At 32.2% G+C, this 24,730-nt stretch overlaps 1 protein-coding gene across 2 annotated transcripts in view; it reads right to left on the bottom strand.

Moving 5' to 3' along the window:
• The window catches only part of LOC111626356 (surfeit locus protein 6 homolog), a 43,581-nt gene that overhangs the window by 3,603 nt on the left and 15,248 nt on the right, over window positions 1–24,730 (bottom strand). For both annotated transcript variants that reach the window (XM_023369706.1, XM_023369705.1), the window contains 3 exons: window positions 16,724–16,914; window positions 16,443–16,562; window positions 13,373–13,462 (listed from right to left, as the gene is read on the bottom strand). In XM_023369706.1, the coding sequence (XP_023225474.1) occupies window positions 13,373–13,462; window positions 16,443–16,562; window positions 16,724–16,907 (394 nt within the window). In that variant the 5' untranslated portion in view covers window positions 16,908–16,914. The remainder of the gene's footprint in view (window positions 1–13,372; window positions 13,463–16,442; window positions 16,563–16,723; window positions 16,915–24,730) is intronic.

The raw sequence follows: 24,730 nt of genomic DNA, 5'->3' as shown, positions 1-24,730 counted from the left end.
TACGAACAAATATTAGAATAATAAAAATGCCTAAAATAACAAGGTAAATGTGATAATTAACAATAACATGTAAGAATAGTTAAACGCCGTATGTATCACATAAGTATGTATTGCATATAACAAAATAAATATATATTATTTACAATAAAATATATGTATTTCACGTGAAGATATTTATTGACTATTATTAACAAATATTTATAATCTAATAATTTAAGATACTAAACAAACTTAAAATTAAAAAGTAACGCAATGTAAAATAACAAAATGAAGTTAAGGAAAATAAGATGCTCAGCATTGACTACACATAGTTTCAATGAGCTCATATCTATCATTAGACAGATATAGCTAAATGCATCAGTCCATTTCAACCATCAGAGAGAGGTAGGTTGAAATACTTATTCAGTCTATAAAAGCACCAGATGCACGTAGTTCAGGTGATTTCCATTTCTTGTTGAAGTAGGTTGATATCACAGATGGAGCCAATTTTGAAGGCCGTAATCGCAGATATTACAATTGTCAATTTCAACCATCAAAGTTTGTAAGAAAGAATGTCAGTAGGTTGAAATTCTTGAGCAATCTTGAAAGGCATAGTTAAGAGGTTAATCCCATAGTTTTGGCTAAACAAGAAGATCATGATGAAGTGTGTAGGTTGATTACACAAAAGTTGGTCACATAATAAGGTTGGTCAAACAAATAAATATTGATAACAGGAGGAAAAGTTGATCACACAAAGATGGTCGAAGGTTAAACACATCAGCATAGGTTGATAGCTGATTTGAATGCAATAAGCATCATATATGTGATAAAGACTTCTATTTCTTTGTCAGAACATCAAGGATGTCTACATGGCAGAAATTAATTAATACACTCTATCCAACAAAACACCTAATCGAAAATCATTATGACATTCTGTACTAAGATATTTACCAGAACATATAACTAAAATCACTTAATAAAAAGAAAACATAAATAATTCATAAATAATTCCATAAACAAATCTCCTTAATAAAAATACAAGAAATACACAAGTACAATTAAACTGTAATCGTTTAGATTAATTAATGATTGTACGTTGAGTGATAAAATTAATTTTGCTGGCAAGTCGTTTGAAAGCATTATAAATATCATAGTTAGTCCAAAAGTCTGATAACTCACATGGCCATATTACTCCATAGCAGTAGACTTAACTCCAATTGCTCTTTTTCAAAAATTATACAATCAAATATGTAATGTGTAGAACCATCCTCCACAGAACATGGAAGGACACAGGTTTGAGCTCCTGCTAGTAAACCTAGCGAGATAACTCGCAAACTTTCCGTGATTTGATAATAGCTGAGTAGTACAAAAGTTTGGTGTATACCATTTGAGCCCAATAAAGTTTTTAACATTGGGGATAAATTTATATGTGATGTGCTCACTATTATTGTCCCATTTGATCTGCCAGTTATGTAGAGCATCCTCCCATAATATTCGACGTAAAGTTTGTAGACTAATTTTATTATATTCAACAGGCAATGCAGTGTTTTCAGCAGCCTGTTTTGCTAAATAATCTGCCCTCTCATTGCCTTGTACACCTTGGTGGGCCCTTACCCATGTGATTCCAAAGTTACAGCTCATAGTCCGTAGTAAATTTCATATCTCTTCAGCAAGTGGATGTAGTCTTGAACTTTTAAGAAGAGTAAAAGCAGATAATGAATCTGTAAGTAATTGTACAGTTGTTTTAGGATGATAATTATTTGCCCATTTAATTGCCTGTAGAATAGCAAATTATTCTGCTTGGAAAACTGTACAAAAGCTATCCAAGCGTATCAATTGACTGAATGCATCTATGTTTTCTGTGAAAACTACAAAGCTGCATCCAACGGCGTCATTAATTTTTGATCCGTCAGTATAAATATCTAATTCTGCAGATTGTACATCATCAAAATTGCAGTTTAAAGAGCAAACCAGGAAATGAGGTGTTAGAGTATGGAAAGCTCCACTCGATTTCATTGCTGGCTATAGTGCATGAACCACACTGAATGGTCTTTCCCCATTTTAGTTGTTGGTATCTCTCTTTCTGTGTGATCGCAAGATCGATTGGCAATTTCTTTGCAATCACCTGAAGGCTTTGATTACAAATAGTTCGATATGCCTTAGTAATTGGTATAAGTGCCCGCCTCTGTAAAGATACTAGTTTGCGATTGAAATGTACTTTACGTATAGCCCAACCCCATGTGCCACACCCATATGTTATGATGGGAATGTAAATGGCATCATAGATTATGGACAGTGCTTCAACAGAAAGCCCACAGGTCCTTCTTACCATTTGAGCAAAAGATTGTAAAATTAGGCCTGTGTGATTAGTAATATATCTAACATGATTATCCCATGACAAACAAAAATCAAGCACAACACCTAAATATTTTATTGTTTGACCAATCTTAATGGTATTACCATTCATTTTAATATGCGGCGGCCTACGATAGAGATTAACTTTTCCAGGTGTATTAAAAACAATACCACGTGTTTTTTGGGTATTGAAGTGTAACTTATGCGCAACACCCCAATCATAGATGTTCTGCAGCATAATGTTACCTTTAAACTCCAGATCAGATCTTGATCAGCCACCCAGTAGCATTATTACATCATCAGCATATGCAAAGATTTTCATTTGTCCAAAGTCTTCTTTTAAGAAAGTATCAAAGATGATGTTCCAAAACAATGGTCCGCATACGGATCCCTGCGGGTAACCCCTAGTAATATCTTTAATGGCCTGATGCTGACCGTACCGTAGGATAGCCTTGTGGTTTCAAAAGTAATCACCTTCAGATGTTCTGTGGACAGTTAATATTACAAAGTTGATGTAAGATAAGGGGCCACCATGCGCTGTCAAAAGCCTTCGTTATACCGAGGCTGACCCCTAAAACATATTTATGTTCCTCCAATAAAGACTGTATATTGTTATTGTATATTGAAGATTCCATCAAAGCTATAGTTATATAGCTTTGATGGAATCTTCTGCAGATTTTTGATGCCAAAATCCAAACTGCATCTCACTCAATAAGTTGTAATGCTCTATATACCATGCCAATCTGCAAGCAATAAGTTTTTCTAAAATTTTTTCCAAAACAGGCAAAAGAGATATCAGTCTAGCATCATAGGGAGATCCAGGCTTGGGCACTAGAACAATCTTAGCAATTTTCCACGCTTGTGGAAAAATTGCATGACAGAAGCAAGTATTAAACATGTTAAAAAGATGTTGTGGGATGAGAGCCCAGAGTTTTATAGCAATTTCATTAGTTATCTCATCATGGCCTGGGGCCTTACCTTTCCCCATGCTTTTAAAAGTTCAATCAACCTCCTCTATAGTGAAAGATGGTCATCTTCTGCCAGACAAACAGGTAAGGTGTTGATTTCCAAGTGCAGTTGCTGGTGCCAATCCGTGTCATGTTCAGAATCGTCATCAGGACAAAATGTCTCTAGGTGTGTGGTCAATGCCTGAAGTAAAGATTCAGGTTCGGAATCGCCATTAGTAGTCAGTATTTTTGCTTTTCTTAATTTGTTACTGCACATTCTTGTAACAAAGCCCCATGGATTAGTCGAAGTTGTTGTGCAGAAATCTCTCCAGCTTCTTGTTTTCTCTGCTTTAATTGTCTGTTTGTATATCCTTTGACTTTGAAGGTATGCCTCTTTATGTATATTTCTAGTTTCATCATTTCTACAGCACTGGTAAATCCTCCTAAGTCTCCTTGTAGTACGAAGGAGATCGGCAAGAGTAGCAGTCCACCAAGGGACACTTATTTTAACTGGAGTCCCTTTCGGTATGTAAAGTTCACATGCCTTGCAAATTACCTCTATATTCTGATCGATCTGGTTTCGTGCATCAATAGGATTCTCCAAAGAGTAGGCATTCAAGTGAGTTTCCAGATAATCTTTCATATTATTCTAGTTGGCACGATTTAAGGCATATTTATAGTGAGGGACCCAAATTGGTGAATTTCCATCATAAGGGCCCAAGATGTCAAAAGTAATCATGGAATGTTCGGATAAACTATCCTCAGTAATCACTCTCCAGTTGATAATTCTGTTATAAAAAGCCTCACTACAAACAGCAACATCTATCCAAGAGTTACCTCTGTGTGAGGTAAACGTTGGCAAAGAAAAAGGATTATTAAGGAGGAGCAAATCATGCAGTGCAAAAAACTCTTCCAATATTTCCCCTTGTCTATCAATACGTTCCCCTCCCCATGCCAGGGAATGTGCATTTAGGTCTCCTGCTAATATTATATATGTTCCTCGAAATGCATGAATAATTTTTTGTAACTCTTCTACAAAATCTTCTGTATTTGCATCTCCCAGAAAGTATATGTTTATCACCACTATCCTGCTTTGATTAATAAGGATCTCAGGAGTATTAATATATTGATCACAAAATTTTATATGTTGCATGACTGTTAAGTTCGTGTTAGGTACTAGTGTGATTGCCCATGGGTATCCATCAGATCCTTTTAAAATCGGACAGAAGGTAGGGAGACATGCAGGAAGGTTCCGTTGACAATATGGCTCCTGTACAAGGATTAAATCAAAATTAATAATATGCTTACAGAGGAGAGAAGTAGCAGATATACTTCTCCCTAGATTAATTTGCAGTATACGAAGATTGTTAGAGTTAATCCGATCCATAATCGGTTTGAGAGATTATGTTTTTCTTTATTCGTTGATGTATAAAACAGGATCCATCACGGGCATTATGATTGCAATGTTGAATTCGTTCTTCCTGACAATTGCAACAAACAGGTACTTTATTCTGATTGGGACAGTCCTTGTGTAAATGTTCTCCAGCACAATGACTACAGATGTAAGTGTTTAGTGGGCAGTCTCTAGAAGAGTGGTTATATTTACAACATCTAAAGCATTGTAAAACTGGACAGAAATCAGCCGTTTGACATCGTGACCACTCAATATTTAGTTTATCCAGTTGTAATAATGTTTTCCGCACGCTGGGTGAAGCCTCTGCAACCCAGTTCTTGTATGTAGAGTTACGTTTTCCCAGAACAAATTTTACTCGAAATTGCTCCTTGAATTCTTTTTCTGTGTAAGTTTGATTAATAAGAGTGTTTTGTTGGTATATTAAACGATATAATTCGTCTTTAGTGATGTCAGCATGTACAGAATATATAACTAAGTGTGGCCATCTCTTTTTTGGTCGATGAGTAGTCAGTTCTGGCAATTTCTCTTCAATTGTTCTTTCCAGGATATTTGCGTCATTACAGCCGTTTAACTCAACTGCCAGTCCACCTTGTCCTATTTTCCTCATCCTGTCAATTCCAATATGTAAATCAGAAGGTCTCAGATTTTTTCGTATAAGTTTGCAGACATCATCACTATTACAATCGTTATTTTTATCATACACCAAGAGTACTACTCTCAAAGAGGCAGATTTACGGATAGCAGGACTACTCATAACAGTTTTACCGGTCTTGACAATAGTACTAAATAATGGTGGAGCAGTAATATATTTGTTCGTTGTGTCCTCAATTTCGTTGAGTTTTTTGAGAACAGTTTTTTGAGTTTCAATATCATTACCAGGAGAGCAATATTGGGATATTTTCTCATCAATATTATCTAATTTTTGCAAAACTGCTTTTTGAACATCTAGAAAAGTCTGTGTGGATAACAATTGGCTCATTTCTTGGACAACTGTATCCAATTTCTCTAGCTTTCCAAATTTTTCAGTCAATGTTCCATTCACCTCTTGTGAGCCCTCTAAATCTAAAGCCTTCGTAACATTCTCCTTGATAGAAGATGAGGAAAGTCTAACCTCATGTGTATTAGGCGATTCTAACTTTTTGAAGGTAGTCTCAGCCAAATTAATTACCTTTTCAAACTGATCAACAACATATTGCATATGTGTTCCTGTATGGAGTCTTGCTTTCTTATTATTTGAAGCATACTTTTTAATTTCCTCTAAAATGCCATAAGCATTCATGCAGAAACCTTCCATAATAGCTGATCCCATTTTATAAACTTAGATGTAAGATAAAAAAGTAATAAAATATAATAATCTTTAAAAATGCAATTAAAATTAATACTGATAAATAATTCCCAATTTCAAACCTCTAAAAGTCAGGGCACATATACACAACAGCCAAGCTCTGGATAACCCAGACAGATCATCAGCAGAGATTATTGTCCTCATCATAAAACAAACATAAACAGTTGCCACAGCATATTTGTCTACCAGCTAGAGACAAGTAAAAGCCTCACTACAGACTCCTGTCTCTTCCCATAGCATTGGCAACCAACTACTGAGAGAAATTTACATACACATGCCTTTTAAGTGTTCTTATATATACTGTATATATAAAAATATGGTGAATTACTTTTGGTAAGAGCTTTTTAGTAGTTTTACCAAAAAGTAAAATTGTAAAATATTGTGTAATCACTGGTTTTATGTACTATTAGATGTAATAATCTATGCTGGCTTTATGAAATTTTATATTATCAGATGTTAAATTATAATTTCTTTAAAAGTAAAATTAAAGATAAAGTCTGTTTAAAAAGGAATCACCATTTCTTCACTTTCAATGTTCCAGAATACAAACTTTTGACAACCGACCTTTCTCTGTAGGCTACTTGGCAATCAAAATTAAAACTTCCTTTAATTAAAACCACAGAAAAAAATATCCAATTAAAAACACAAGTTTAAAAATCGGAACTGGCGATGCCACGAACATCTTGTTTCCTTCCACCCTTACTACTTGGGGATGGTAGAGCTTTATATCTACTAGAAATAGGTAATGTTCAACTAGCCTACAGAGAAAGGTCAACCATCAAAAGTTTGTATTCCAAAACATTGAAAGTGAATAAATGGTGGACCCTTCTTAAACAAACTTTATCTTCAATTTTATTTTTAAACATAATTGCCATCCAATGGAATTCCACAATTATAAATTATAATTTCTTTATAATTTAACATCTGATAAATGGGTTATATATTAATATATTATTTGATTGTACATGGTATGATACATTTTTATATCGGAATATAACAATATAACAATGTAACTTGTGTTCTTAACCATTAAATTTAATTTAATTGACAGAATTCAATTAACCTGAAGCTGGTCTTTAAATAAGATCAAAAACGTTTCTTATTAAATAGTTTTGCTGCTAAAGATTGTGATTGTGTTCATCAAAAAACTGTTTACAAGATCTGAATTCATATTTATCACGTTCAATACCTGTTGATAGAAACCAAGTCAACTCACATGGTTACCTAAATTTAGTGCTTGCACTATTTTAAATCTTGTACAGGTTGTAGTGAAGATCCTCCTGTAAAATTCTCTACTTGATACAATCAGATATGTGAAATGAAACCATATGCCCACACTGAACAAATAAGACTTCTTTGAAACACTACTTCAACCCAGGCACTGTTTTCTGATGTATGCACACATTTTGCAATATTAACTCTTTTATTCAACATTGGGCTGGTTTCCTCGAAGATTTTTGATTTGTGTTTTAATGGCATGAACAGAAAGTATCAGATCATTATATTAATATTAAAATGATTCAGAAATGCATGATATGCAGACATGTATCTATCATTCTTTTTTATAAGTTTTCAAACTAAATGCGTAATGCACACCACTCTACCTTTCCACAATGAATGATAAAATTGTGGCCTCAAGATGGCAATAGTTGTATTCCCCCTACTACTCAATAGCTGGCTATAATCATTACCACCACACCCTATGTAATACAAAAACTAAACTATTCAACCATATTACATAAAGATCCCACGAGAATTATTTATTAACTGGGTATATCTTTAATTAAATTTTTAAATGAAAGATATGCTGTATATGGAAAGTCATAGGTATATTATCTGCAAATTATTTCATACAGATATAAACTTCATATTTAACAGTAAATCTATATGCTTTCATTATCTAGTTTGGTCTTGTATATAATTTTGTACAGTATAGTTTTTATCTACAAACTTAATCAATTAAATATTTTGACTGTGTTTTTTTTATATATTGTTCCTACCATATCATTTCTTAAGAAGTTGTCTCATTATCAGAGATAAAATTTTTAAGATAACAGTATTTAATTTCTCATTTCTTTTTTATAAACCAAAATTTTTATATGTTACATTATCATAAAAATTAATATTTTAGGATAGAAGTTACTATTAGAATGAAGTGTATCCACTTCTTATAATCAATATGTATCCAAAGTTTTTTTAAATCTATATAAATAAAAACGTAAATGTTCATTTGTTCAAAATCTTAAATCTCCAAAAGTTCTTCACCAATTGCTTTGAAATTTTGACACAATGTTGCATTCGAATACGCACGTTTTTATATTGAAATTCCTGAGGGAGAAGAGGGAGAAAATTAAAGCTTAACCTGAAGAACGGCTTCTACTGTACTATTTTAGATGCAAGTTTTTGTTTTTAACTGCATTTTAGTAGGGTATGGCACGAGACTGCACACTAAGAAGGGATTTTTCAAAATTCCCCCGAGGAGGGAGAGGGTGAAAACTAAGGCTTAAACTGAAGAACAGCTTTTACTGTACTATTTTAGATGAGATTTTTTGTTTCTGGCAGTAATAACTTAATTTCCAAACATACAATATTTATGTTTTACAATTTTTTAACCAAATGTTCAAACCATTTTAAATTCAAATTTGTTATTGCATATTGGTTCGATTATACAGTACAGCATTGTTTATCCGAATCAATTGGGGACTGAGGTTGTCAAATAACTTATTTTTCGGATAACCGATTATGTACTAAAAAATATATTAACCTAGCCCGTGTTGAAATTTTTCTCAATTGCGTGTCGCTTCGCGTTGAATTTTCGTCGATGTTAAGCCTAACATATACTTTTTAAAATAATAATCGTGGCTATTGTATCGTTAAAAATTATTTCTTTATTTCTTACAAACAAAATAAATATATTGAAAAATATAAAAACCAAAAAAAATATACTTTAAAAGTTGATCTAGTATCAAAAACGTTCAATTCGGCATGACACACAGTCCTCAGAAAAACACCACACAAAAGTGCCAGTGCTGCCAGCTAAAACATACACACCAACAAAAAAGTATTGGAGTAGCCCAAGATATAGCCAAAGATTGCAGCACCACAGACTAGCGAAAATTTAAATTTGCCAACTGGAATGCTTTCAATTAACCGACGTTTCGGATAACCGGCTTTCGGATAAACAATGCTCTACTGTACAATGATTGTAAACATTCCAGAAAATTGATCAGATTGAAAAACATTTCTTTGAAGCAGTAAAATGATTCTCAGCAATAAGGGGTATGTGTTATATAACATTGTTATAAATTAAATAATTACTATGGTTGTTGAAATACTGAATATAAATGGTGTTATGATGCTCCACACCATTGTTCCAATAATATGCGACGGAGCTTGTCTTTTTAGAGCAATATCCTTTGTTTTATATGACACTCAAGTGATGGCCAAAAAAGTATGTGCAGAAATAGTGGCTAACGTGATGAGTCACTGGGACGATTTTTCGAGGGAGGGTTATTTCTATCAAATTGCAAAATCCATGTGGGCGAAACCGCAGGTAACAGCTAGTAAACAATAAAAACCTTCATTTATGAAATGCATATGAATGGTGGAGGGGATGAGGATTATATATAATGCAAAAGTGAAAAGTTAATAACAACTTCCAAATTTAAGTATCTTTGATCATATGTAGTAAGTGATGGCAGAATGAGTGCAGAAATCCAGCATTGAGTTCAGAGTGGATGGCTGAACTGAGCTGGCTGAGTTCTGAGTGGGGTGCTTTGTAAATAAGAAAATAAACTGCAAAATGAAAGTAAGATTATACAAAATCTTGGTAAAACCTGAAATTGATGCACAGTGCTGAGACATGGGCAATTACAAGAGCCCAGGGAAAGAATATAGAGACAGACGTGCATGTCTGACCCCTCAATTCCAATATTTATGTCTAAGAAGTGGACCCTGGTGTGGCTGTGTTGTTCTATCTCCAGGAATAGCCCGTATGGATTATCATTCATTGTGAAGACAAATTGGGTCAGATTCAGTGTTGTCCTCCAAAAAATGATAATGTCATCAATGTATCTCTTGTATAGGATGATGTTGTGGAGGAAGTGGGAAAGGGTCCTGCTCTCCAGTTGTCTGACAACCAATTCACACAGGTCACCGGAAACCAGACTGCCCATGGAGACTCCTTTACTCTGTGTGTATACAACCTCATCAAATTGAAATATAGAACTATAACACGTCAAGTGAGCCAATTCCAGTATATGTTGATGCATTGCAGTATTGTCCACTCTTGTAAAGAAGAAGTCTCTGAGAGCACAGAAATAGGGAGGTAGTTCTATTGAGGGGTACAAGAATCAAAAGTCCAACACTATAATGTATTTGGGGAGGCAATTACTTTGAGCTGCTCAATTAGTTCTACTGGGCTGGAGATGGCAAACTGATATCCATCCAGATGTGGAGTAAAGCAGGTTATGTGTGGCTTTCTCCAATCTATGGGTGGGAGCCCTAGCTTTGTCAACAACTGGGTGTAATTGTTGCCCTTGCTTGTGTGTTTTGGCAAAGGCAAATAATTTAGGGATCTCAGGTGCATCCATGACAACATTACTCATAGCTAGTTTGCTTGCCAATTTTGTATTGGCAAAACGCTTAACTCTTGAATGTAACTATCAATCCAGTTTTCCTCAACCTTGGTGCATTGGATTACGTTGACGTATTCACGTAGGCTTCTTTCATAAGTTTTGCATTTCATAAGCACCAAGAGTTTTGCTTTGTCTGTCCTAACTAATGTAACTCTGTTTAGATGTATCCATCTAGCCATGCATCTTATCTTTTCTCTAAATTTGAGAACTTCTACAAGTCCCTAGTCTTTTTAATTTTGAATGTGGTCATCCATCTATAATACTTCTTTTGTCTATCGGAAAGGCCCTGTAACAAGATCTCCAAATCCAGGATGCAAGATCTTATAGCATTGTTCATGGGAGGAGTAGGAGCTAACGCTGGTCCAGGACTTCTTTGACAAACCCAGGCACTTGTAGGTCATCCCACACAATAAATGGACATTCCTGTTCGCTGCAGCTCTTGGGTAGTTGAAAGTGGAGAATCCAGTGCAGTTTCTTGTTGTAATGTTTCCTCAAGTTGGATCTCAGTCTATCCTGTATGTTGATAAGTTTAGCGTTCTCAATCACTAACATCCATGAGTCTCATTGGAATAAAGAATTCTCGATGTTTATAAGTTTCACCAAGTTAAATAGACCAATTTCCTGGTCCCCCTAATGCTCTGTTCATGCACATCCACCTTACCTTATTACATAGAGGTTCATTTCCAGGTGGTAGGTGAATATGAAATATTGACGTGGGGAACACTTGATTTCTCTTGCACATCATTAAAAAATCCAGCCTTGTTCTGGTCTTAGTTATACTACGTTCGCACACAATCCACGACTCACTTCAATCTCGATTTATCTACAATCTGGATTGTAACTGTCACTAGTCGAATGTCATGCTGTTCGCACAGGCAGTCCGCTCGAGAAGAACCTGGCTATTACACGCAATGATAAAACTGACGTAACTATGCAGTAAGTCACAAACACTAACAAACAAAATGGAAGTTTTGGTTAGAAATAAATACTTTTTCTTGCCATACATCTAATAATAGACAGATGTCGTTGTCTCTCCAGATGTCTTTTTTATTTCTCAGTCGATAGACCGACACATGTTCTGCAGCCATCTTGTATTTTCTCGCGCGCATGGGATTGTGGGATCTCTCTTATGACTGGATCTAGTTTTGAGAACTCTCTCCAATCGATCGCGATTGAACCTCGTTTCAGTCGAGATTGAAACAGTCAAGAGCGTTTGCACCACGGAACACTCTTCGACCTTAGTCACAATCTAGATCGAAATGCTCGGTGCGAACGGGGTATTAGGCTCATCACAATTTTACGATAAAGTTTAGCCAGCATTGCTGAATAATATAAATCAGGACAGCACACCCAGATGAATATAAAATTAGATTCACTTGAACCTTTAATTTGTGTGTATACGGTGTAAATCATTAATCATAATACACACTGGTTAAAGGTTAAAGTGAATCTAATTTTATATTCATCCCAGTGTCCGGACCTGATTTCTTTTCATAAGTTCTATTGCACCACATTATTTCTTGCTGCCTGCAGACAGCTGCCATTAGTGAAGCATATTATCAGCAAAAACATCAACAAAGAAGCCAAGGAGGCAAATTCCCTGACTTTTCAGGTGTGTAGGAACACTGGAACTAGTATTGGAAATGTGGCTTCTGATTAAATAAAAACTGGATTATTAATTAATTATTATTGCCTTATTGTCCTTATTTCAATGCTTATTATATTTGTCAACTTGGACTTAAATTATTAATAGGACTGTTAAACTGGTGTTAAGTATTAATACAAAATCGAGCAAAAGTTCTCAAAGAAAACAGACTTCCTTTATTGAGCTTCCTGTACACATACTTTTGTTTACAACTGTGTTTTGGGCTATTATGCCCCTCTTCAGCAGGGTTACAATGGCTTAAAACGATAGCCATTGTAACCCTGCTGAAGAGGGGCGTAATAGCCCAAAACACAGTTGTAAACAAAAGTATGTGTACAGGAAGCTCAATAAAGGAAGTCTGTTTTCTTTGAGAACTTTTGCTCGATTTTGTATTAATACTTAACACCAGTTTAACAGTCCTATTAATAATTTAAGTCCAAGTTGACAAATATAATAAAAATATGAATTATTAATTATTTGAAGTTATTCTGAAATCTAAGAATGATGAATTTATAGCATTTGAATATCCAAATAAAAATTAGCACATAAAACATTGAGTAAAACAATAAAAAAAAGTAATTTTTTAAGATGCAATTTCAATTAATCAAGTCACCACCTATGTGTAGCAAAACCAACCTATATGTAGAATATTTTAACATTAGAATAATTAAAAATCCCTAGATTAATTCCCATGTTACAACAGAAATTGGAGTCTGGAAACAAAAATACTTAAAAGTAAAATTGTGTAAAACAAAAATATACTGAAAATGAAACTTAAAATATTTTTCTATTATTTTAAGATATTACAAGACATTTCAATATTTTTATATATTTTTTTTTATCATAAGTAATTATCATTTACCAATTTTGTTGTTCTGTTTTCTATATTTCAAAATAATATAATTTTAATTAATTAATCCAAATGTAAAGATTCTAATTTTCATTTAGAATATGTTCAGTGTAATAAGAATATTTCTAAAATATTAATATTTATATATCTCATTACAAAGTGATGTTGTGTATTCTATCATGTAAAATAATATAACAAACCTGATAATGATGCTATTTTTGTTCTTAATCTTTCTTGTAATTCCTGCAAATTTGAAGATCTGTCTTGAGAAGTCACAGGAAATTTACTAGCTAGAAATAAAAAATTATATTTATTTTCATTTTCTTTAAATAATCGACCATCAAAAAATACAATTTAACTCAAGTGTCAAATGATTTTTTATAAAAAGTAAAACCAATTAACCAAATTTTAAAATATTTATGCTATATATTCATTTTAACATGATAAATCTATTTCTGTAGTTTAAATTGCAAACAAGCTCTCAACATAAAAATTAAATAACTATTTAAAGCTGAAAAGATACAAAATCATTGCTTTTGCACAACATAAAGTGTTTAAATTTGTCCAAAATTATCAGTCTTAAGTTCGCTTTAAAAGGAATTGGTTCACTACATAACACTCCTTATTGATCAGTTTAGGTGTTCAATATCATTGGGACAAGCGTATTTCCAAGATGGTGGCAATTTCTAGATTTATTTTTTGATTTTCTTGACAACAGCTCCTTATTGCTGTCATAACTGGTGAAATTAACTGGTTTAAATCCCTTTTTGGAGGGGGATATGCTTGGGACCACATTGTAGGATTTGGTGGACTCATTCTGGTGCTATAACATTGAAGTAATCGTGATACTCACATTTTACCGGCATACACTTTTTCTTATGCTTGCTGGAATCTTGAGCCATTGCAGTTTTTTGTTCATTTTATCTTTCATAACTTTTATACTATGTTAGAGAATATTATTAATCTTAGCTATTTGTTTATTCCAACAATTACTCTAATGTTACAGTACCAGAACAAGTCCACTAAATCCTATAATGTGGGCCCAAGCATGTCCTTTCTCCAAAAACGAATCTATGCCTGCTAGTACAAAATTATTACTTCTCATTGAAAATGTAAAAATAATCCCTGGAATAAATATCAATAATGTTTCATATTTGTATAATTCAATAGATTAGAGTCAAAAGAAGATTGGAAAATAAATTCATCTCAGACAAATGTTTTAAAACACTTAAAATCACTTTTTAGATAGATGTTCATGACAATATTGAGTGAAATATGAATGAATAAACTGTAGTCCATGTAAGATAATTTTGCATTAGCTGTAATAATATGTTTATCTAAACTGAAAACACTATAGCAGCCAGAATTCTCTCTGGAATGCTCTTCAATGAAGTAATTATTTCAGAGAAAGTAACTTTCTTGATATAATTATTCCATTGATTGAGACAATTTAATGAGAAGACTGAAAGAAAACTTTCATTAGTGTCAAAATTTTTCATAGAAGGCTGCTTAAACTAGTACAGATATTAATTAATACTACTGAAGAGATTGTATCAGTCAGGCAAATGCATCAACTGATTATTTTTACTTATGAGTAAGATTCAATTTATAACTGATTCATTTAGAAAGAATAAAAAAATTCTCTAATTTCCTATCAAAAATAAGAGAGAAATAACAATCTTTTTGAGTTTGAGTGATATTTATGTTTAACAGGTGCCTATCATTTCATATATTTGCAAGAGGCACTGATTGCTCAATACTATAGGAACAAGATGATTAAGTCATAGCTAAGACTTTTCCACAGTGCTCTCAGGCACCAATTTTGTTTCATGAATGATAATTCTAGTTTTCATGGAAATCAATAAGTCAAAAAACATCTTGGAAGATAGGATATTTACTTTTAAATGATAAATTGATTGGTCACTTCCATATTTAAATATGGTTCAACATACTTAGAATCTTCTAAAGGGATACTTTAAGTGAAAGGACCACACCATTCGACAATATATGAATTGATTTATGACTATGGAATGGACAAAAACGTGAGGGGTATTTTTCAAAGAAACAACTGCAAAAAATTTGTAAACAATTGATCATTTCAAAGGAATGGGAAATTTAGAGTTGAAACTTCAAACTAATCAGCTGGATTTTTCATTGCAAGTTGAATGTATCTACATAATGTTGTTTATAACAGAACCATGCCTATTTTTTAATACTTGTGTTTTATTAAACGTACATAGCACAAAAACACTTTAAAAGACACAATAACTCCAGTAAATAATCATGGTTGAAATAACCAACATATCTGATCCTTTCCACAGATCTTCTTCAGGTCAAAAATTTTGAATTAGAATGCTTTTTGAATATCATTGAAATTGATGCATTTCAAAGATCATTGCATTTTCAAATATGTTTATAAATTTAAATTTGATGAGAGGCATCAACATCATAAAATTAATCAATAACATGTATAAAATGGCTACAAACTATAAATAAAATATTTAAAACATATTTATGGAATATTCCTTGAAATAATTTTGCTTTAATATTTCTGCTTTAATTGCATTGGGTTACAGCTTCTAAAGTACTGTCTACCATACTTAGGACAAATGTTTCTCATCTTTGAAATTAATATTCTTCCCCTTCTTTTGACTTTATAAATTTCCAGTGCTTCAAAAACCCTGATGTTACAATTTTCCTAGTTTGCCTAATGATGAAGGCATTCCATAGATTGACCTGGACATCATTGTTCGAGGCATAGATAGACAGGGTGGTAGATGTAAATTAAGCAAAATACTACATAAATATTGCTACTACACATACAAAATTTATTGTAAAGCTAACCTGTATAAAAGATTGTTTAAAAAGTAACAAAAAGTCTATAGATTAAAAGTAACAGTTCAAACAATTATTTTACAAATTTCATTTTAACCACTCAGCAGTGAAGGATGGATATATCCATCCAGGGCGATCGTGTGGCAGTGGTGAAGGATGGATATATCCATTAAATTATTTTGGAGGTATTGCCAAAATCTAGCCAAAAACTACCACAAAAAAAAATCCACCTAAAAAATGAATTATGTAACAATAAAAAAAGACTTTTCCATACTAGACATAACTGTTTACAAAATCTTTTTCCGAAACGATAATGAGAAAAAACGCGTGGAAAAATACTTTAAAAATTTCCCACATTTATTCTCCACTACTTTGGGATAAAACCATACCTGAATAGTCCACTGTTGAAAGGTTAATTATATAGACAAGACTTACTTTTAGATTTTTCTTCTTCTTTAGCTAATTCTTCTTGAATCTCACTAACAGTTTTATGTTGATATGGATCTAATCGAGCTATTGCATTTTTTCCTTTTTCTGATTTCTTTCTTTTTAATCCTAGAAAAATTTTTAAAATAAATTTGTTTAAAGGTTTATAAAATTAGTCTATCTATAATAGATTTATCATATATTATTGAATGTAAAAATCATTATCATAAGGTCTTTGCAGTTACCATTTAAACAATTAATAAAATGACTTATATAACAACAAATCTTACCCTTTATTTTTTCATTTGTTATTTTATGTTTTTTAGTAGTTAATGTGTCTATTATTTCTTGATCAAAATAAAACTTTGGAGGAATTAAATCTATTAATTCTTGAAAATATCTGTCATCATCTTCAAATGTTTGATCAACTTTAGTTGTATTTGATTGCAATTCTTCTTCTAACTTTAAATTCATCTTGTTACTGAAAAATATTAATTATGGATAATCTGTATCTCAAAATTTAACACACTATAATTTATATCAAATAAAAATTTGTTAATGAGTTACATTGTCATATAAATTTTAATGGATAATTCATGTATCTAGAAACATTAAAAATCTATAATACATATAACATATACAAGGTGTCCAAAAAGTTACTGTGCAGTAGAAAAAGTTTAAGTTTTACAATATTGCAGTTTCTCCTATGGTAAATGATGGAAATGTCCCCCAGAGGCTCCAAAATCAGGGATGTCCAGAGACCAAGCAGCCATATTACACAGAAGATTCCATCATGCAATCATCAGAAAAATCTTCCAAAAACTACAGTCCAAACCAAGAACATGTGCACAAGCAGTAATGCCATCTACAGCAAAGTGGAAATAAGCAAGGACCTACAACTTACAGATCTCGGTATGCACTATCATACATATAACTTTAATGTCATTACAAATTTCTCACGACACAGTAACTTTTCTGACATCCTATGTGAATGTAAACATAAATGTATGTATGTATATATGTACAGGAATCTAGAAATACAATTTAAACCTACTAAAGACAAATCTCTTACACATCCATAGTATTGGTCTATTTTGTATAAATATTCTTATAGTTGGGATATATAAGAAACCCCAATGTTTCCGTGTTTTGATAAAAAAACAAAACACGAAAACATGTTCTTTAGTTCTTACTGTACCTCAAACATAATTATATAGAAATATCCTTTTCTCTGCATGAATTTAAAATGTAAAGCACTAACACAGTTATACATCATAAGGTAATTTTGAATAAATATAGAACAAAGTGAAAATTCACTTGCCACTTATTTCTCATAAGTGATCAATGGTGTGTAGGCAAATGGATTGCTGAATAAAATACTGACATATGAAATTAAGATTTTCTTAATTCCTATGAGGCACTAAGAAGATCTTTATTTCACATCTATTACAAGTTTGACCAAACCACTAATGTGGCAGTCAAGTAGTGAGAGGTGAAACTGTGAGACCACATATATCTGAGCTAAATCATCCTGAAAAATTTGATCTGGATTCAAATCTATTTCCCCAAAGTAAAGATATTTGCCTGTCTAACCAAATTAATTTTAGAATTAGTTCTTCAACAACTAAGTAAAATGTAATAATAATAATTATCATAATTTACTAATATAATTTATTGGGCTGCAATTTTCAAACTACAGACTCAACACTTCCACTGTTGTCTGTCTTGTCTTTCATTAATCTCAACAATAGAGTTAGATAGATGAAAATTGAGACAAGGCATGGAAAGTTTCGGAGCTGGAGACTTGGATTAACCTATACACGAACTTCCAGTCTGTACCAGAAGTCACACAATTTCAATTCAAAATTTTTACCTTATTATTCAGAGTGATAAATTTGGTATAGAATTGATCCTTACAATAAATTAATATCAATATCTCATTTAACACTCTAAAGTATACAATATCCACAATATTCCTGTGATCTTGCATTTTCTGTGATAAAAGTTATGCAAAAAATATCATAGAGGAAAAGTAATCATAGTTTCAGCATCAAAAGTTATATTTATTTAAATTAAAATATCAAAATTAACAGCAAAAACTGCATGGAATTAGTACAAACAAGCACAAAAAAAAAACTAGTAATTCAGTACAAAAGTAACAATTTATAAGTAAAACAAACATTTTCAATCATCTTTAATGACCATCTTCAGGTTTTTACTACTATAGATGTCTAATACTTTCTTACTGTATCTGTAAATTAAAATTACTGTATCTTACTTTCTTACTGTTTAAATTAAACTATGATTAAAAATTGCAGCCAAACAGTGTGCTGATGTAATAATAAGTAATTTCAATTTTTAGTTTTTAATTTTTATTATTCTGATTTATTTAATTATAAAGATTTTTAAAACTCTCTTCTCATTGTTATTAGTGTCTTAATAAATTCAAAGATATCACTTTAATGATGCATTACTTAATAATGAATATCAAAAAATTAATATATACGGGATGTTTTTTTTTAAACTGATGGTACTCAGAGACATCTGTAGAGCAATCTAACAGCCTGTTTCATCCTCGTGCATATTGTCGGTCTCTGCCATAAAAAAAAAAATTGTTTTCTTTTGCTTATAATTATCTTTATGTATATATACATATTTTGCCAATGTAATTAATGTAAACAATTGTTGCGATTGCTGTACGTGCAGTTTTATTTGTGTTTTGAGCGGTTTTCGTGTGGCAGCACGGTGTTGGTGGTGGAGGTGTTATGTATAGTGGGGAACCGGAAACGAGGCATTCTGGTTCCTGGCGTTCAGGTGTAAAGGTGTGTCATTCGATTTGTCTTGTGTAGACTCTTTGTGTAAGCTGCCACGTGCCAGGCCTAAGCTGACCTCTTGTATTGTAATCTGATATAATTATATTTTTGGTACATAAAATTTGTTTGATCCTATATCGTACTCGTCCCATCCTTTCATGGCAATCATTTTCATTCACCCCTGCAAATATCATCCCTCAGATATTCGCAGATCCCACAAGCCAGACTGTCGCCAAATTTGGGAGAATGACTAACAACAACATAGGAATAAGATTCTGTGAAGAAAAAAGTAGTACCTAAATTCGCCAGTAGGGGTAGATTTGGCACTGCTGTAGCAAAACAGCTAAGCATTTGCATAAAACCCAGTTGCAATTAACAAACAAACGAATGAATAATCAGACAGAGGTTTCAGTGCAATAATGAAAGTTTAATTAATCAGCAAATAACCTTCTCCCTCTTTCAATGTGACCACCATCGTGCTGGACAACACATTGCATCCTAAACACAGTGTTCTCTACGGCTGAACGTAACATGTCCGCAGGAATGTTCATCACAGTTCGAGAAATGTTGTCCTTCAAGGTCATCAAGTTGGAGACACCACCAAGATAGACCTTGGACTTTAAGTAACCCCATAGGAAAAAGTCACATGGGGTTAGATCCAGGAGTTAGAACCTTCACCGATTGCAATCGCAACATCACTAAGTCTCTGTGCAGATACCGGTTTGTGCCCTCTACCAGGTCGAACTGCTAAGAATCCTGTCTCTTCAAATTTCTTTATCAAGTCTTTCAATGCATTAATTGATAGAGGATCTCTGCACAGCTTGTTACGGGTTCTAAACTCATGAAGAACACCCGGTGTGCTCGATTAGTTAAAATAATAAAGTTTCATAAGCAACGCACGCTGAGGTAACGAAAGATGAATGTTGAACTCTGCTGAAGTCTAGAATGCGCTTCAGACTTTTGTCCTTGTCTTTTAAGCTCAAATTAGATGGTGCTGCTGTCGACCACGTCATTGTGAATTTGGATTTTGAAGTGTTATCAGCGCGTTATGCAAATTCTTAGCTGTTTCACTACAGCAGCTCCAAATCCACCCCTACTGGTAAATTTAGGTACTACTTTTCTTTTTCTTCATGGAATCTCTTTCCCATGTCATTCTTAGTCACTCTCCCAAATTTAACAACAGTCCATCTGTTAGATTGCTATACAGATGTCTCTTGAGTACCATCAGTTTAAAAAAAAACACTCTGTATTTCAAACTAAATTTCAAGGCTATGGCATATTGTAAATAATATATTTCCTAAATTATAAATTATTTTCTTTTAATAATTTATCAATTCTAAAATTCAGTGCAAACAATTTTGTTAGGTCAAACTCAATAAATCAAAGTTGCGTTAAGTCAATTATTCACATTTTTTATCACTCAGCGGTGCATTTAGAAATATGGTGCCCCTAGGCCTCCAATATGCAGGCATCCCGCAAAAATAACATTTTTGGACTGAATGATTCTATTTTATAATTTTAATTCTGCAATAATTGTATTTTTACAGATTTTTAAATATTGAAAGGGTAAAGGACACTGCTATTGAAAACCTGTCCTTAGTACTATCACTTTATTCATGCAAAATATATTCATATACAGGGTGATTATAATTAAGCTTCCACTTTGAAATGGCCATAAAACGAAAACTACTGGACAGAATGTTATCAAACTTGGTAATAGTGTACAGGACGTCATGGGATTTTATTTCCCGCAAAAAGAAAAAAAAAAGTTCAAAAACTCACCACCAATGGAAAATGGCACTGTCTGCAATATTGTTAAACAAAATAAGACATGAAGACATTGTTGAAAATGTTTTTAATCAGTTTTAAAATGAAACTGTTTTTGGGGTTACTCCTGATATGCTAAGAGCTACTGTTAAGAACACAGTAATGCAATGTAACTTCTTAATAAAATGTGGACACCACATTGAACATGCTCTGTAACGTGTTTTAAAACCAATTAAAAACATTTTCAACAATGTCTTTGTGTCTTATTTCGTTTAACAATATTGCAGACAGTGCCATTTCCCGTTGGTGGTGCGTTTTTGAACTTTTTTTTTTCTTTTTGCAGGAAATAAAATCCCATGATGTCCTGTACTCTATTACCAGTTTGATAACATTCTGTCCAGTAGTTTTCATTTTATAGCCATATTAAAGTGGAACTTTAATTATAATCACCCTGTATATTAATACCAATCAACAGTTATTCTGAGCTTTTTAATTTGCATTTAAGCTAATTAAGCTTTATTTAAGCTTTTAATTTGCACTAATTCCTTCGTGAATTGTTTCTACATAAAATTTTTGTCCCTTATTTTATTATTTTGAATTTTTGTGCCCCAAACTCTTGCACCACTAGGCCCAGGCCCAGTGAGCATAAGGATAATGAGAAATCTGCACTGTAATTTATATTTGTATTATTGTNATATGTAGGCAGGAAGTATCTGTCAAAAATTATATGTATATTCTTTAACATATATAGCCTATATATATATATATATATATATATATAGGCTATATATGTTAAAGAATATACATATAATTTTTGACAGATACTTCCTGCCTACATATGTGCATGGATGACATCAAAAACATTTTGTCCAGTGGTGTGCCATCCTGTAAGTGGTGGAAGCGCCGCTTTCCTTGTATTTTCTAAAATATTGTAAATAATATTTTAAAAAAATACATATTGTGCGATTATTTTCTTATTTAAATGTACTTTGAATTAATTAAAATTTATATTTTATTATAACCGCATTATCTATCTTATTACAAATTTCTTTACTACATGTGAAAAAAAAAACAATAAGATTGCTGTTGTATATGCGAATATAAATTTAAATATTCCAAATGGAAGCACTGTATTATTGAATACGGGACAGCTTCCATGGCAAAAATATTTGAATGGTTTAAAGCAGCCAGATTATAGGCATTTGCGCATGCACTTTACAGAGCACCAACCTCATGCGGTTTAGCTGGTGTAAGCTATACACCAAAATATTGTATAACGCTTCCAATGATTCTATCCAGGATCAGTTCTAGGCTGTTAGCCACCTGCTGGCTAGATATTTGGCTGCCCTGCCCGATTACATGAATCGTGAATAGATTTATAACTTAATCCAACCGATAAGAGTTTATTGGTATGTTTTTATGATAGTTCTGTATAGTTGACAGGAGTTTTAAAAAAAATCTACTAAAATATTTGATATATTTATTCCGTTCTGCCATCTTATATTACTTATGAATTTCAATATTAAACCAGTGATATTACGATTTTGCATGTCCAATCTATAAGGGGATGCAGAAAAAAACGTGAACAATCCTTGTACAATGTTAAAAATTAACTGTTACTTTGGCATCATCATTTTGAACCAAATTTAATGAATGAGACGCACAAGGTACAAAAAAGCTCTAGAATTTATTTTCCTTAAATTTACAATTTATATATCCATTGTCATAAAAATTTGTCTTTCCACATCTTTCCCAAGACTACAAATATTCAAGTACAAAGTAACCGGTTTCAACTTATTTCTACTTAAGAAGTTAAATAATTAAGAGATTAGGAAATTAGGAGCATAAATAAAACCCTGCTGAGAGCCAGAATTTTACTTAAAAGCTTAACTGAACCAATCTCTAGCCGAGTACAGTGAGACTGATTTCTTCGTAATATTAGATGTAATACAGACAGAAATTTTTCCAGTTCAAGAGTGACTGAAAAGTTGTAAATTTTGGAAATTTCCGTGGACACCTGGTCCTTAAACAAATTAGTTAGAAAACAAATGACTGACAATCTATTAAGTTTAACATATTTAGATTTTTACAGCTATGGCGAGAAACATTTAAAATTTACAACAACCCTGTCGTGTCCTTTGAAGTATACTAGTGATGTGACAAAAGAGGCATTTGACATTGACCAGTATCAGCACCCTCGGGATTTGGCAGCCTGTGTGCATGCATGCACTGCACACCTACCAGGACCGTCTGATTCCATCCATTAACCACTAGGAAGCTATTTGACTAAGTGAATTGTTTTAAGATTAAAAGTAAAGAAGATTTTGTGTTATTTTTATGTATGTTNTATGTTTATGTTAATAATTTATATAATCCATAATTAAGTAATATGTGTTATATAAAATTTTAATCCTATTATTTTAGAATTTTGTATATTTCTTGACACAAATTAAAATGTATAATTAATTTCGTAAGAAAGCATAAATTATTATCCACATAACATATTTTATAAATTAATTTTATGGATTTTAAAAAACAAGTATAATAGGCAAATACATATTAACCCAGAAATATAGTATTAGTATCAGAAGCGTCATAAATTTAAAAAATCAGGTAAATACCTTTTTTGATTACTCTCCAACATTTTACATAAGAGATTATCTTTAACAAGAAATAATTTCCATCTTCAGAAAGTTTATTCCGTGGAAAAATTATGATGATACCAATTGTCGGGTCATTTTTTTAATTGATTGCATGAAAAACACGTTCACGTTGAATTATTATAAAACACAAACATAATTTTATTTTTCATCGTTATCAGCTAAATATAAATAATATTTAATTGTTTATTTAAATTTCTGGTAATGAATACTTTATGTAAACTTATTACATAATATTGTCCGTACATAACTGTTGAAAGTAATATGACTAAAAGAAGTATCAAATTCTATGTTACTTGATAACTAAGCGGAAGTTTTCAATGTTCTCCTTTACAGTTATAATGATTTTTGTTTAATAAAACAAGAAAAATAAACAAATTCTAAGTTATAACTTCGATAAATTGACAAAACTAAATGTATTTTATGCGTAAAAGCTTAGTGTAGATGCTTAAGGTACTGCAGCAGGGTCTTCTACAGGAAAAGTTGGGGATTTTTTCCCAGTCCGGATAAGATTAAGGGATCCTCAGTTATTCTTACTCCTGTAGAAGTAACGTTATTTTCACTAACAGAAAGGAATATCTTTAAGAATGAGTTTTATTATTAAAGAAACATTCTACTTATTTACTTTGTTGAAAAAACAAAAGGTTAAACGGTCCTGCTAAGAGGCAAAAGATACTCGCTCTGCCTCTCGACCCTATATAAAGCTCTCGATGTCCTTGTATTATAGCACCCCCTTGATACCAAAGCAATCAGTTCTGTTGTTTTAAAACTGAAATAAATATAGGCTAATAACGCCACCATTTTTTAATTAATAGTTTAATTTACAAGTTTAAAAATACTAAGTTGTATAAGTGTAAAATTTTAAAATAAAGTTTTAGACATTATTATTCTTTTACAGATCCTTGTTTGTAACTTACAAATTTTATTAATACAATAATAATAATAATATAAATTTCACAATAAAGAACGTTATGCGGCGAAACTGTGTAATTTATACAAAGTAGGCATTATAAAACAGCATATTTGTTTAAAATGTGTTTTAAAATATAAGTTAGCG

The sequence above is a fragment of the Centruroides sculpturatus genome, unplaced genomic scaffold (assembly GCF_000671375.1).
Source record: "Centruroides sculpturatus isolate CEXI.00-Female unplaced genomic scaffold, Cexi_2.0 scaffold26, whole genome shotgun sequence".
Classification (NCBI taxonomy): domain Eukaryota; kingdom Metazoa; phylum Arthropoda; class Arachnida; order Scorpiones; family Buthidae; genus Centruroides; species Centruroides sculpturatus.
This window is presented reverse-complemented; position numbering and strand designations above follow the sequence as displayed.